The following is a 16,308-nucleotide window of genomic DNA, read 5'->3' on the forward strand; positions in this document are numbered from 1 at the left end:
CTCAGTTTTTTGAGACAAAATGAGATACCGAAGGTCAGGTAATATAAAGTATATATTTATATAATTATATATGCTTCTATTTCAGTACTTGAAATACTGAAAAATGAAGCAAGGAAATTAGCATAAAAGAGGAAATCAATAAATGAGAACACAATCCTGTGTATTAAAGTTGGATTAATAAAGTTCAGCCAAAGTACCACAATCACAAAATGCTATCAGGAAATGGTAGGAGTGATCAAGGATGCTGAAGAGCCTTTTGGTACAGTTCCCAGGAGGCAAAAACATTTTAATTCTATCTGACTTTTAAAAGTTCATAATTTGCAACACAATGTTAAACTTTGTTTAATATTATCTTAATTTTATTCCTAAATTTGCTTTTGGTCTTTGGACCAAAAGATAGCATAAATATATTGCTTATTATATTTTTTCTAGGATACTGAGTTACTGTTATCAAATATTTATGACATTACAGATCTTGATTTATAGGAGTAGTGGGAAACATTTGAGAAAGACAGTCATCCCACAAAGTCATCCCTAATTCCTTCACTTCTCAAATACAGACACAAAGAAACTGTTATGTCTATGATGAAATAGATCCCAGAAATGAATAAAAATAACCCTGATGATATTCTGGAAGACCCTAAAAATCTTGGGGTGGAGGAGATGGAACTTCCTTATTGGTGTTGTCATGTTTTGCATATGTACTGGTGTGTTGTCTGGATTTTTGGATCTTGTAGTTATCGTTTTTAACAATTATTTTTCTTGTATTAGTATTTATTGTGTTTTTGTCATGCTATTTTTTCTTTGAGCTGCGTGGAATCACTTGGAATCAGGAGGCATCAAAATCGGATAGAAGGATAAATAAATAAGTCAACATTGCACAAACTCAGTTATTATAAGGATGGCTTCATAAGTAGCAATTAATTCATGGGAAACATGGTTTAGAAAATGTTGTCCAAGTCAGACACAATCTCCCTTATTATTTAAACATAACTAAGAAATTCAATTTTTCAAAACAGAAAGGTTTGCAATTAGCTTAACTATTTTTAAAATGGTTTAAAAGATTAATTCTAAAACCACAGCATTAAACAAATGCAAAAATAATTAGAATAAATTTTAAAAGCTGCAAAAGCACAGCACCTAAATAGAATTCACTAAAAGCCCACCTAGTGGCATCAAAAACAACAGAATTATATCTAATCTTATCCCCTGGGTTGGCAGGCCTTTTTTGTGAACATCCATTAAATGATAAGCCATTACCTGTAGATAAACCATGAGTACTAATTTCAGAGCAAGCTAAGATAGTTTGAGACAAAGAGACTATCTGCAAAGATAAAAGATTTTTGCATATACTGGGCTAATACGATATGGCATGATAATATGAACACAGTTCATTATCATTAAACTACAATTTATCATTACTGCTAAACTCTAACATAACACTATGGGAATAGGTGGTGAGCAGCAATCTCTCATCCTACCAGTATTGCTGTAAGGAGACTGGAAGCCTTTTCACTATAGTTGTTCATTCTATTTAATCTGATAAAAATTAATCCTGGATGCAGCTTGAAGGTCCCTTTCCTAAGCAAATTGTTTCTGCCTATAAGACTGGTACAAAAATTATGGAAGAGTACTCCTAACTGATGGTGCTGCCTATTGGTTACGCAAAAGGAGAGACATATAACAAGAACACATTTATTCAACCACATGCCTTCTCCTCCCAAGCACCAATCAATTTGAAGCAGGAGTAGAGCTGCATTACATGTACAGGGAAAAATGAGGATCTAATTGTATTTGTGGGGTCAGAAATACAGACAAGTAGATAAAAGCACATTAAATCTTGAGAAGAAACCTAAATCCCATCAGGTGTGAACACATCCACTGCCACAACTAATATTTTACTCATTGGTGCAAATGAAATTTAATGGGGTAAAAAGGTTGGTCACCCCTGGGTTAGGAAAACAAGCCAGGAATATAATGCATGACCTAAAGATGATATAACTGTACAGGATTCAGAAATAACAAGTAATTGCAGATAATGAAATAGAAGGAAAGGTTTCTGATCTCCTGCTGAACACTGGGACAGAGAAAAGAGCTGAGCTTCATGCACACAAATTAGAGTTTAGTATTACCTATGAACCAAATACACAAAATAAAATCCATGTAATGTCACCATGTGAAAAAGTGTATCAATGCAAATAATAACAGTAATAATAAAAATCATAATAATCATATCAACATGAATCAAATCAGTTATAGGAGATATACTGTATGGCTAAGAGAATTATTGAAATCTTAATTATCCTTACCTGGATAAAAAGTCTTCTAAAGTCAGTAGACCATATTGTTTGATAAAACAGTAACACTACTGCTATATCTTTTATCACAAAACTTTTTGAAAATATGAAAATAAGTACTTACCCTTCAAAATTTTCTTCAAAGACCTATACCACAAGTAACAATGGTCTTCACTTATGTTGCCTAGATTGATGGTGGTATCTTTAAGTTTATTGCCTTCTTTTTTTAGACACGCAAAAATAGTAATTCCTAATAGTATGCCTCCTTTTTCTTGCCCAGCAAAACGACGACGTTTCAATTTTATGGAAAATACTTCTTTCATTTCAACAGATTTTTCCTTTCGCTGTAAACCAATCCTGGAACCTCCTGAAGAAAAGGAAAAAAATAAATACAGTTTAATCATGTGCAGTTATCAGTATGTAAGTGCCAGTGTGTATGTAAATGGATTAGATTGCTCACTAGAAACATTAGGTGGCTATATATTCTCACTGATGACACAAGCATGAATTTACAAGAAGTAGTTACTGGTAGTCTATGGAGATTCTCAATTATGCAGGCATGGTTGACCCAAAGGTGCTTTTTCCAAAAAGCAGCTGGACCTTCTTGTTTTTTTCCTTTGAAAACATTTTGCTTCTCATCCAAGCTTCTTCAGTTTTGAAGTTTCAGTTCAGAAAAAAATCAAGGAAGTCCAGTTGCCTTTTGGAAAAAGAACCTTTGGGACAGTTACTGACAGATAACTGATGATCTCCATCAGGTCCTGAAGAACTAGAAGTAACTGTGAACAATATACAGTAAACCTCATCAATTCAGAAATGGGCTTCAGGGACACCTCAAACTGATTCTGGTTCAAAGGATTTACTTCTTAATAAAGAGGGTTCAGACTCATTCAGAAGAAGAACAAAATTTTCCAAAGTGTTCCTGAACATTTAGTTCCCAAATCATTAAGTTTTGCATACCTCCAAGTTTCTCACAAATGCTAAATAAACAGTATCTATAGAAACACATACCTAAGTAATTTGATTTTCACACAACTTTTTAGCCATTAAGACTCATCTAGCTGCAAGTGGACTGATATAGCCAACGGTCTACAGCCAACAAAACCATGATAGGAAGAGTTCTTTAAAAAATCTCCTTACAACATGAAGTTCATAGACAACATTGAATGTCTCTTGCATTGTTTTGCATTGCTGCCACATCCCCAAAAACTGGTGATCTTGTTTGTCAGCCCTTAAAAAGAGTAGAATGCTGACCATGGTTAGTGTATTACGAATATTTTTTTAAGTTCCAATGTAAGTGGTCTTATGGAGACTACCACCTGAATTGGTAGTTCTGCAACTTTTCTGTACACAAGGAAATGTTGGAGTGTTAACCCCAATTTCAAATGGCTACACAATGTTATCTTAAACAGTTATAAATAATTTTAATGAGAAATTGCAAAATTTATAACTTCACCTGAAAGAATGGAATTTCACCATCAATTTCTCAGTTAAAAAATGAAAACTTTTAATTTTTTAATTAAAACTGGTGTATAAATTTATATGGAAACTTTTCTTTTTCATTCAAGAATTATCCATTCATTAGTACAATAGTGATTATTGCTAGCTGTTTCAAAACATTAACTCTCCTCTCATATTACCTAGAAGGATACAGGGTGCCATCTGTTCTTAGAGGGGATTTAAGTATACATTAGATATCATGCTATTTACTTGATTCAGCTCCCACTTCCCACTGTATTTTTGAAATCAATTTAATTACAAGGAACAAAGGTAGTCTTTCCTGCTATTGTTGTTTCGTCACCATAAGAGCAGGCCACAAACCTTCATAAAGTAAGGTTACACTTGTTAGATTTTCTTCTTTTTAATCACATTTAACATTAAGAAAGGCCTCAGCAAAATCAGTACTACATAGCTCTTTAAAATATTACTGTAAGCCAAGAGCACGTCTACATCAATTTTGGCACATCTGCCTGATGTAGAGCATAAACAGGATTAGAGGTGGATTTATCTGCTTGACACTAATTGTACTCACAGTTTCTGCACATGTCCACTTCTTCAAATACAATACAAAAATAAGGCTGGCTATGATATTAATTTCTATCAGCATGTGTTAAGCACTTTAGTTAAGCATATCACATTCATATCATAAGTAACTGAACCTTCTCAAACATTTCAAAATTTTAATTTTATTTAATAACCAAATTTATTTGACAACTCATATATAATTACTCTGAGATTTAAAAGAGGAGGAAGGTATTTTTTATTCTTATTATTTTGCTTTTTAAACTTGGGATGCAAATATCTGTCAGAAGGAAGGAAACTGATTAGAAAACAACCATTTTAGGTACATATCATTTCAACCAAATTACTATCTTCAAGAAACATTTATACAGAAAGACAAATTTTCTTAATACAGTATATGCTGGATCTGTGAGTGGAGAACCAACATGGCACAGAGACATCTTTTTGATTTTAAAAAGACTACACAATGTGGCAAGTATCACCTCTGCCAACAAAAGAGTCAATGAAGCTATATGAACACTTTAAAAAATATTAGGGGGGTTGTACAGTACTCTACACTTTTTGAGACATGTGGGGCTGGGGATAGGAACAAATACAATTTTGAACATACATTCTTCAAGAACTATATGTTCTTATAAAAGTGAACAAACTTAAATAGAATACATAATCCAATGGAGTTTGTTGGCATTGTACTGTTTTTACTAGATTGTGTAAACAAATGGGCAATTTGGCAATCCATTGAAATCAGTGTGTTCCACTGGGCTTCATATTTGGATACATGAGAAGATTTCAACCACCTACAGAAACCTACAAATCATAGTTACTGAGAACTGGATTTTCTCTCTTACTTTGGATGATTAGAGAAATTTAGATTAGTAACTCCTATTATTATAAACATTAATTATGGAATTAATTTTGGATTATTTTACACTTTATACTATTTAAAGATTTAAATAGACTTTGACTTTTTGAATATCTGAAACCTGTAAATTCATGTTGTTGTTGTTAGTTGCGAAGTCGTGTCCGAGCCATCGCGACCCCATGGACAACATTCCTCCAGGTCTTCCTGTCCTCTACCATCTTCTGGAGTCCATTTAAGTTCACGGCTACTGCTTCAGTGACTCCATCCAGCCACCTCATTCTCTGTTGTCCCCTTCTTCTATTGCCCTCAATCTTTCCCAGCATTAGGCTCTTCTCCAGTGAGTCTTTCCTTCTCATTAGGTGGCCAAAGTACTTGAGGTTCAACTTCAGGATCTGGCCTTCTAAAGAGCAGGGTTGATCTCTAGGACTGACCGGTTTGAACGCCTTGCAGTCCAAGGGACATGTACAAATCAAATGCATGTCAAACACTTTATACAGAAATCTGATAACCATACCCATCTGAAGCATCTAAAACTACTCTCTGACATTCGTAACAAGGAATTGAAGTACTCATACCATTCAGAATCCCTCAATAATGTCCTGTGTACAAAAGAATGAATGTTTCTTCTCAAATTATCTTCTATATATAAAGAATATAGAAACAACTATTACTAATGGAATTAGTGCAAAATCTAATGATCGATGTTTCAAACTATTCAAACTATATAGCATTAAAAGTAAACTAAGCAAAGATACCGATTTGCTAATTGTGCACATTGCTTGGTATCTCCTAACTGTATGACAGAATTGGTAAAAGAAAGCTAATACCACCATTCTTAAGCTAGAATGTGTGCTACTTTAGAAACATTTAGATAATGCAGTATGAATACACACACACATGCAATTAAGGATACATACATTTGGGTTTGTGTTAGGTAAGATGCAGCAGAATTTATTTTTTATGCAAGACTTTTACCTTTCTTAAGTCATGCACAATTTATGAAGTTAATTTTTAAAAAACTATATACTGTACAGCACTGCACGTCTCATAGCACAAAATAATGTGTGTTACTATTAGTCAGGGAACAAAAAAAATCTTTTCAATTTAAATTTTGTGTTCTTTTCCCTAGTGTTCCATATTATGTCCCACTACAAGGTACTTGCAGTATTACAGAAAGATTCATTAAGAATAAAATTAAGTATTGTATATTTTTGGATCAGAAATACAATCTTTAAAATTGAAAATCTGTTAATAGATATTTAAGATGCTGCATAAATGAATGTTCACTAATAATAAAAAATTTAAACTCAATATTTAGTTACATTCACCTATGAATCTGAAAAAGAACAGTGACTACACATGTCAGCTATACATAAAGTTACTCTGGTATGTAAATTTCATTTTCATTGTGCAGCTTTCATCCAAGATTACTGTGATAGAAATTAACACTTCTTTTATTAAATCTTGGATATTATTCATCTTATTTGATGTACACTGAACATTCAAAATTCTATAGATAGTCCTCATTTACCAACTGCCTCATTCAGCCGTTCGTATATATGAAGGTGGTTAAAAAGTGACTTTATGATCAATCCTTGCATTTACAACCTTCATGGGTCTATAAAGCAAAGGAAAGCTGAAGTAAAATCATACAGCACATTCGTGATTTCACTTAATGACTGCTTCGCTTAATAATCAAGTTGTTGGTTTCTAAACATGGGTTATCTCTATTTGGTAAAGCAAGGCAAAACAAATATTTCATGTCTTGCCCACAAGATGTCCAAGTCTTGGCACAATCTTGGCAGGTAGAAAGTCCAGCAGTTAGAAAGCCCAGCCAACTGTTCCAAATACCAAGGTATGTTTCCTTCGAAGGGGAAGCTCAGACATATTTCTATTCTATTGTCACTGATGTGACAAAAGAAGCTTGGGTTAATAAATACTGCACATTGTGAGATCATGAAGTAAAACAGCTGAGAGTCCTCAACAATCAGCCTCGTCATATGTATAACTATAGACCAGCTTACTCAGCTCCTTCATTTTTTATCATCTCACAGCTTCCTATTAAGCAGGACTTCCTTCTCCTTTTGGTTATTAACCTTTAACAAGGACATGGCTTTATCTTGCTTATTAACAGCAGTTCTCCATCTGTGTATGAACATTAGGCTCAAGCCCATAATCATTAGCACAGAAATATCAGAAAAACTAGAAAAAAAAGAAAATATGCGTTTATTATAACCCATCTTTCTTTTCCAGTATTTCTTTTCATAGTTTACATATTGTTTCCCAAAAATATCATCGTAACCGAAATACATCAGTGAATAAATAACAAATATGTATTCTTGGGATCAGTAATTATTTCACTGAAAAAAAAATCACTGTTTCCATGATACACGTTACTAGATAGAACATAACATCTGTTGTTTCAGAGATTAAAAGGTCTGCAAAGTAATCTAAGCATACTTTCCTTTACACCACAGATGCTATCACCACTTAGTGAATATAATTTCAACTCTACTCTTAAAAGAAATCCTGAATTATCAATTTTTGCATTTAATTTTTTTTTTAAAAAATATGTTGTATAATTGTACGGGTGATAAGCATGGCAGTAATTTTTTAAATCAGTTTTCCCCTTTTTTAAAAAAATAGCCAATAAGCAAGTTTACATATAATACTGTATTAAAGAGTACATAAAAGCATGAATTAAATTTTGAAAGTCATCCGGGCTCAGAAATAATAACTTTTATTTATTAAATTTATTTGCTACCCATCTTGCAGTTCAAGGCAACTAGAAATCATGCTTGCATACTGCATAATTATGCTAATTATCATAGTATGTTTTTATAAGTTTAGATTTCCTCAAAATCTTCACCCTCAGATATCAAATGCTAGTTATTATATAAAAGCTATCATGGCCTCAGTACTAGTGGTAAATTTGAACACACTGAAATATCACATAAATACAATTTTTTTGTAGCAGTATAGCCTGATCCAATTACTATTGGTATCTCCTACTTTTTAAAATTTATAATTTTATAATTAGGCCTTCCCTCCTGCAGTGGATAGAAATGGCTAGAATGAATGAATTTAAAAATAGGTGAAATACTTTTATTATAGATTAGGAAATTTTATGATTGTTAATAGATTGAAAAAGTTATTTTACAAATAGAGAAAGTATACTATTCTCTTTTCCTCAAAGCTGCATACATTCCAAAAAATATTTTAAAATATTTCAGATTACTTCTCTTTGTTCATTAAAGTAGCCCAACATCAGATTTCTATGCAAGTTTGAAAAAAAATTGATACCGCTTTAAGGGTTCTATTAACTTTAATGAGTCACCTTTTTAAAGCATCTGCATCTATTTTAGGCTTAGACAGATTCCATTCAAACTCTGGGCTATTTTAATGAGTAGCCGGAAGATATTATACTCATGGAAGGTCTGAAGAGCTTTTTCCTAATTTTTTCTGACGTGTACACAATCCTAATTTCTGAAGCTTTGAATATTTCCATTTAAAAACCTGAATGATTAAATATTCAATATACAAATGTTACTTTTCCTTAGGATTAGTAAAATTTATGTAATTCAAAACATTTTTATTAAGGGCAATTCCAAAACTAAAATTTCATTTGGAGAGCATTTTCCCCCTTTCCTTGTGGCTTCTGCGTTTTCAGGAGATATGCTCCCAGAACTCCTTGAAATGGGATGGTATATGGCACAGGGGGCTGGCAATGGGGGAACTAAGAGTGGAAAGACAGGCTTTTAAGATTCTGTGAACCCATCCATCCCCCCCAAAAAAAGTTCACTAAGATCAACTTCCCTACTTTGTTCTCACTACATCTTGTATCAATATCATTTTTTCTCCATCCCCCCCAAAAAACCTGATTCAATTTTCCCCCCAAAAACAGAAATTAGCAACCCTATACTGACACTAAATTACAATAGTAAATTATTATTAAAAATATATAATCGGTGATTTGAAAGAGGGTTCCCTCTTTTTTGTCAGATGGTCCAGTTCATACATTTGTTGCAGTTGCAATTGTGAAATGTCTAGTGAAGTCTAACCCTAGATAAATTTAGAAAATAAAATTGGGATTCTGTAACCTAGTTTATATAAACAGAGTATTTTTAAGCAATGCATTATTTTTTTAAAGGAAAAGAAATGCTTTCACTTTACAAAAGAAATAAGTTATCAGTAGGAATGATTAATTGCACTTAAAAACACATGTGATTTGTCTTTTACAGGTCATCTTCAATCAGTTTATAATATTAATCTTTCATAAACACAAAAGATCTGCGATTCTTACCATTCTTTAATATTTTTAAGACACATATATGCTATAGTTGGTGCTTTCTTTCTCCCAGCTGCCAGCTTTGTGTATAAGTAGTTTATTTAGGAAATCAACTTTTAGGCAGAAAATAGGTTCTACATATAGCTTATTCTTCTTCGACTTCTAGTAGTTCAATCTGATCTATGTATTTCAGCTTCATAATTTGGATGAGAATATAAATACCTGGTTTTCAACCTCCTGAGGATCAACAACTCTGCTTGGAAAAGCGCAAATATGAAATTAAATTTAACTATGTAATTTTAATTTTAAATGGTAAACCAAAATATTTAAGTATCCATGGCTGTTTTATAAGTGATTTAAATAGTTCACAGAATTCAGTGATACTGATAGCTGATTAGGGACAAGTACATTCATTCTTGCCCCCCCATGCTGCCACCCCCCAAAGAAACTCATAGGAGAAGCATATAATACTAAACACTTTGCAGATTTTTAGCTATAATTAACCAAAAGGTCAAATACTGAAAGGAAGCAGCAGATACCACCACAAAAGTAACAGATGTTCTTTGAGTTCATCTGGACAAAACATAAACATATGTGAAAGAAATCTGATACTATCATAAAATCAGCTGGTGTCTAACATAATAGCAGACCCTTATGGTAGAGGGGTAATGTATGTATCAAACACACCGGCAATGTAACACATTTGTTTCAACAGAACATTCTCATAAGAACATAAAAATAACTCAAAAGGCTACCAGAGTTTGTTCAGGAAAAGCTAATACTTAAAAAGTATAGCATATTTTAAATTATGTAAGCTATATTTCACAGAATTCACATGTTTTCAGTAAACACTACACTGATTAAAGTTGTGATATGAATAAAAATAGAACATAAATTGATTTGCCTAAGAGCTGTTATGTTGAACAAGTCAACAAGCAAAGATAATTGTCATTTTACTATAGTTTTTTACATCACAATATTTTGGATAGGACATTACGACATATAAAACGTGGCCTAACAACCACAAAGTAAGATAATCAGGGGCATATTTTAAATATCTTAATATGCTTAATATCCTTAATATGAAAAACAACCTTATTCCCATGAAAATGAATTTTCTGCCATTATTTTTAAAATTTGAAGATACAAGTTTACATCCTGATAATGTTTATTGTGTCTCAAGAATAATGGAGAAAAAAGCCTACATCATGCAAATGAAAGTCCACTCACATGACTGGAATTATAACAATCTTGTTAACACAAGATTGTGGATTACATGTAGACTTCCATATGTAATCCCTTCAATAGAGAGTCCCATTCTTTGACTCTGAACACAGAAAATCCATTCTAGAGTTTTAGTTACAGCCTGATTTGCTTTGATTTCATCAACTCCCTGAACTCCCAACTCTGGCTAAGGGCATCATGTGGCATGTCTCCATGGGCTTTCCTCTAGTACCCTATCAGACTTGCAGAGTAAGTTGGCAGTTTCCCATAATGACCACTCTGTTACTTATCTCAGCTCTATGGAGGCATAGTCTGGGAATTAGGTTACCAAATCACTTATCATCCCCCACACACCCACCAAGCTACTAAGAAAATAGCCACAAACTCTGGTCCGAACTGAAGTGGGGTGCCATGATTTTTTTTTCTTTTTTTCAATATGAATTTTAGTGTATTTGTTTAAGTTGTACTGCTGTTTTATTTGCCTCCCAACATCCATTGGGAATTGAGTGGTTTAGAAAGGCTGTGAAATAAACAAAATCTTCCCCTATTGAAAAGCTCCAAGTTTCCAAAAGCTCCAAGAGGTGATGAAAAATTGCATTTTCCTGCTCCAGGAGAAAACACTACATTTCGTGATCAGCTCCAACCACACCCTGTCCTTTGCATTAAGCTAAGAACAGTATGATTTGCGTACATACACCTGCCCATCACAGCCAATACAAGGGACACCTATTCCCTCTACAGAAGAATGGAGCAATTTTTTTCTTGTTTCAATCACTAGTCTGCCATACTTTTTTTTTCTTTTTTCTTTTTTTTTAAAGATTTGGGCAGGGCTAAGATTAAGAAAAAGAAGCTCCATTGGAAAGCAGAAAAGAGAAATGTCAGCCTTTACAAGTAAAGCAATCTTTCTTTGCCGATTAGACTGAATGAAAGCGAGTTGCATGTCAGCCAAGACTGCAAGATTTCATTGTCCAAAACTAATTTAACTCAAAGCAAGTTTCTTTCAAAACCTCTTTATAGATTTTTTTTTTTCCTTTTGGCAGTGAAAAAAATACAACCAACCACTTGCAAAAGTGGTTGCAACTTAATATACAGCAAAGATGCCAATATTTCTCCAAAACTTCGCATTGGACAAAAGGTGCTATTCAGGTAAAAGCGCAGTTTGAAAGCGGGTGCCACCCCCCCTACACACACACACACACACACACACACACACACGTATCCCTTCACAGGTAGAAAAGAGAGGAGAAAAAAACTGAGATTCCCGCTCCTCTCCTGCTACCCAATATTACTTTCCGATCTAGATAGTAGTCCACCACTGGCAACAGAATCAGAATAGAACTGGAAGGGACCTTAGAGATCTTCTAGCCCAACCCCCTGCTCAAGCAGGAAACCCTATACAATTTGAGACAAGTGGCTGCCGGGTCTCTTCTTAAAAAACCCCCAGGGATGAAGCACCCACAACTTCTGGAGACAAGCTATTTCACCGGTTAATTGTCCTCACTCGTAGGAAGTTTCTCCTTAATTTCAGGCGTTTAACACGTGTTGTTAACAACACGTGTGAACAAAACGTTCCTTCAGCTTCGCTGCTGCTACCGCCCACGCCACACCCCCGATGGCCTCCCCAACTTGGTAAGAAGGGGCTGGAGAGAGAAAACTGAGGCAAAACCAACGCGGACTTCTGAGGCGGCAGGGAGGGGTTTCAAATTTCATTAAAATGGTCGAGTAGGACGGCGGCTAGTAACTTTATGGGCGGGTAAATTTAGTCGCCGGAGTTTTGTCCCAGGTGGGGGAAAGATGGGGGGAGGGAAAGATGTGGGGGGAGGGGGGGAGAGGGAGGGGGACATTATACGCTCTCCCTCTCACCAACGCCCTCACAGAGAGAGAGGGGGGGGGGCGCAGCCCTCACCTAAGGGGCTCTCTGGCGCGATAGGGCTCCAGCTAAGCCTCTGGGCGCGCAGCACCACGTCGCAGCTCTTCTTCTTGACCTCAAAAATTCCCCTCAGAAGCGGCTGGTCCTCTCCGTCCGGCGCCGCCGCCGCCGCGCTTCTCCCTAGGGAGGGTTCCCCTTTTTCTTCCCCGCTGGAGTAGCCGAGGTTCGCCTGGCCAGCGCCTCCTTTCGCCCCCTCAGAGACCTCCGGGGGGCTCTCCGCGCAGGCTATTCTCCTGGGCCTGTGTAGTTGGGGCATTTTGCCCGCTTCCCTCCGAACAATAAAAAAAAAAAAAAAGGCAGAATCGCCCCGGCGGAGCGTCGCGGCGCTACCAAGGGAGCGAGAGCGGCTTTCCTCCTCCTCCTCCTCGGAAGGGGGGAGGGGAGCCGAATGAGAGGCCTAATGCGCCCTCTGAGGGCCTGAGAAAGCGCGCGAACGCTTTACTGTGGAGGAAGTTTTTCTGGCGCTTGCAAAGCTGGGGGGGGGGGGGGGGAGCTGGATTCGGATTGATCTGTGAGGGCCGGAGGAGGGAACGAAACCAAACGCCAGCAAAACGGCGACATAAAAAAAATAATAATAATAATAAAAAAGCTCGTTTCGTGGCAACGTTTGTCAACTCGTTGAAAAGCAGGGACAAAAGCGAGACGTCTCTCTTCCTCCGGTTGCCAAACAAACGTAGTGGTTTTTGCGCTGAGACTTCTTGCTGAGTAAATGTCAAAAGCCTGGCCTCGGGTAGGGTTGCGGGGTGACTTGAGCTTACGACAGGACACGGGTCAGGCTCCGCAGATGCTATGCTCTCCATTTCATCTGTAGTCTTCGGTTAACAACGGTGGTTGGGACCAGATCGCAAAGGGGTGTGTAGTCTTGTAAAATGCAAGGTCAGGTTACACTCCCGTGTAAGGACATACTGTGCCTACCAGTAAGGTACTTTCTTTGCATGGGATTGGTGGTACTTCGTAGTATTTTCAGTTCTGGATATCTGGGGAAAGTATCTGAAAATGCAGACTTAATCTGTAAACATGACCACTAAAGCAGGGCTTTTCAACCTTTTTACCCATTGTACCACTTTTAGGATATGGCAATATCCGAGTACCACCAGTCGCCTAGCAAGGTGTCAAAAACTTGATGACCAAAAAAGAAAAGGAAAAAAGTGGTAAAGTACAGGTAGTCCTCGACTTACAACAGTTTGCTTAGTAACTGTTTGAAGTTACAACGGCACTGAAAAAAAGCCACAGCTGAGCAAGACACCTGCCTGCCCGCCCGGCCGTACTCTTCCTCCTGTCCGAGGTTTTCATTGTTGTGAGCATTTCTATTGAGGATTGGCAACGGGGGTGGGTTGGGGGGGTGTTTGGTTTTTATTCCCCCCCCCCCGTCTGCTGGGTGGTTGCAGCAAGTTTTGGTCATGTCACATGACCCTGGGACAGTGACCGTCATAAATATGAATCAGTTGCCAAGCATCTGAATGTAAATCACAAGACCCTGGAGATGCTTTAACATTCCAGCTGATCGGCGCTTCTTCTGGGCTCAGCAGAAGCACCAGAATCAGTGCCGAGCTCCAGCTGGAACCTGGCACTGATCCTGGTGCTTCCGCTTCCGCTGAGCCCTGACAGCCCTGCAGCTCCAGCCATCTCTCATTCAGGCTTATGCGGTGCTGCCACCAGTTCAGCTCATTCCCCTCCCCCACTACCACTTTTCTAGGATGGTCGCGTACCACCTGCCAGGTGCCAATGTACCACAGGTGGTACCCATACCACTGGTTGAAAAGCCCTGCACTAAAGGATAAGCCCCACCATTTAATGTTCTACTCAAAAGTAATTCTTGTGTGAATAAATAAAATCAACACTGGGTTTTTTCAGTCATCAAGCACATCCATTTTTCCATTAGCTACTTGTTTTTGTATTAGAAACTAGATACTGGAAAGAAACGTTCTGTGAAAGAAACAAAGCAGAAGAATTGTCCTCAGTTCAGTATATCATAGTCAAAAATCATTGGGCAGTGGCACTTAGCTTAAAGAAATTCACATATATTGTAAACATATAAAAAGAAAGTTTATTCTTAAAACATTTTTCCATAGTTTATTGGGGTGAAGAGACACTTCTGCTTAATTTAGAGAAGTCATTCTTGTTTAATGCAGAGATGGTGTCTAACGGTACCAATTTGCCACAAGGCAAATTGTGTGTGCTTGTAGGGGTGCTGTTACAACTGACTTGAATTTTTGTAAATACTTTTTTTAGTTTAGAAAAAAAGGAGAAGGGGGCATGTTACAAAGCAAGGGACAATTTTGAGGGCTGTGAATAACAGTTTCTTAATCCCAATGTGGCCTAGAGGCATTCTTAGAAACCAGTATTTATTTTGTAAGTAGCCATGGACTATAGGAGAAAGGAAAAAGTAAGATTTACAATAATTAAAAGAAGCTACAACATACAAGCAACAGTATATAGTTATAACAAAAGTCAAACAATGAGTAATTCAAACAGTCAAGGAACAAAGTGTTGTGAAAGTTATTTGAATTCTACACTACACAAACAAATCACTCAACAGTTGTGAAAAAAAGAGAACATGGGTATAGCTGGCAATACTGTATTGATTAGCCATTAGGCCATATCGCAATTAACAAAATATAAAACACAACATTAATAAGACCATATGTTAAAAATAGAAAATAAATAAATAAATAAAATGGAAATCATTTCTTTGTCACTTTTACAATTCGGCCCAATCAGACCCATGTATGCAGTTCTCTATTATTCAAATAAAGGATTATAATATATGTAATTTTTGGATTCTAAACACACAAAATATGCTGTTTTGATATAAGGATCCCAATAGGCTGTTTGTCTACTGTGCAGCTACAGATATTCTCTCTTATACAAGTTACATTCACATAATGTTTTCTGACTCTGTGGCTTTGCTGATTCAAGTACCTTTTTTATAAGGGACTTGATTAAACTTTTCATAGTTAACTTTTGTGTCCAGCTGCTCTAATTTTGCTCAAGCAAATACTTTACCCTTCACATTACTAGATTTAAATACTTGGTAAACTGGAAGGTAATTTCTAGCAGCTCATCCATGTCAATGTGCCAGACTTACTAAGGATGACTATATTGCTCTGAGCTTCAGTATCAAGAATTCTTTGTGCTCCAAAGGCACAAAGTTGGAAAGAAACAGGGAGGCCACAAATGATATAATTTGTCAATTATACAATCCAAGAGGTTGGTTATTGAGATTCTTGCCCATTCTAACAGAGTTTGAGGTGTCTATCACTTCCTATAGCATTGATTTTGCACCAATAATTGTATGCCCTGATTTTAGACAAAGAACAAATTGCATAAATTGGCAATTTGATTCTAACTGCAGCAGCTGAGATTCTTTTATTCACACCCACTTAACTGGTTATAGAATGAACCCATCAGTTTCTAATTATCTTAACTGCAGCTAGGAACTTTGTGACCTGTTAGATGTTTCAGTGTAGTGATCTTGTAGCAGTTGATCTTTCATTACTGACTGTGATCTGTAGGAAAGCTTGCTAATAAGTGGATGATTGAGATCTCAATACCAGGTGTGACATACTGTAGGGAGCAATCTAACAACACTTGCCTCAGAATGTACACAAGGATGATTCTATAAAAGGAATACTGTAATGCTGTGTATTCCTCTAGTGAGGAATGAGCAAAGCATGAAATCACACCA

General features: G+C 36.3%; 1 protein-coding gene across 1 annotated transcript in view; it reads right to left on the reverse strand.

The window, feature by feature from the left end:
* Positions 1-12,876, reverse strand: part of CERKL (ceramide kinase like) — a 38,769-nt gene extending 25,893 nt beyond the window's left edge. The window contains exons 1-2 of the mRNA XM_015823434.1: positions 12,597-12,876; positions 2,422-2,664 (exon numbers count right to left, since the gene is read on the reverse strand). Of these exons, the coding sequence (XP_015678920.1) occupies positions 2,422-2,664; positions 12,597-12,876 (523 nt within the window). The remainder of the gene's footprint in view (positions 1-2,421; positions 2,665-12,596) is intronic.
* Between the last annotated feature and the right edge of the window lie 3,432 nt (positions 12,877-16,308).

This window comes from Protobothrops mucrosquamatus, unplaced genomic scaffold, assembly GCF_001527695.2.
Source record: "Protobothrops mucrosquamatus isolate PMUCROS unplaced genomic scaffold, P.Mucros_1.0 scaffold1869, whole genome shotgun sequence".
NCBI lineage: Eukaryota > Metazoa > Chordata > Lepidosauria > Squamata > Viperidae > Protobothrops > Protobothrops mucrosquamatus.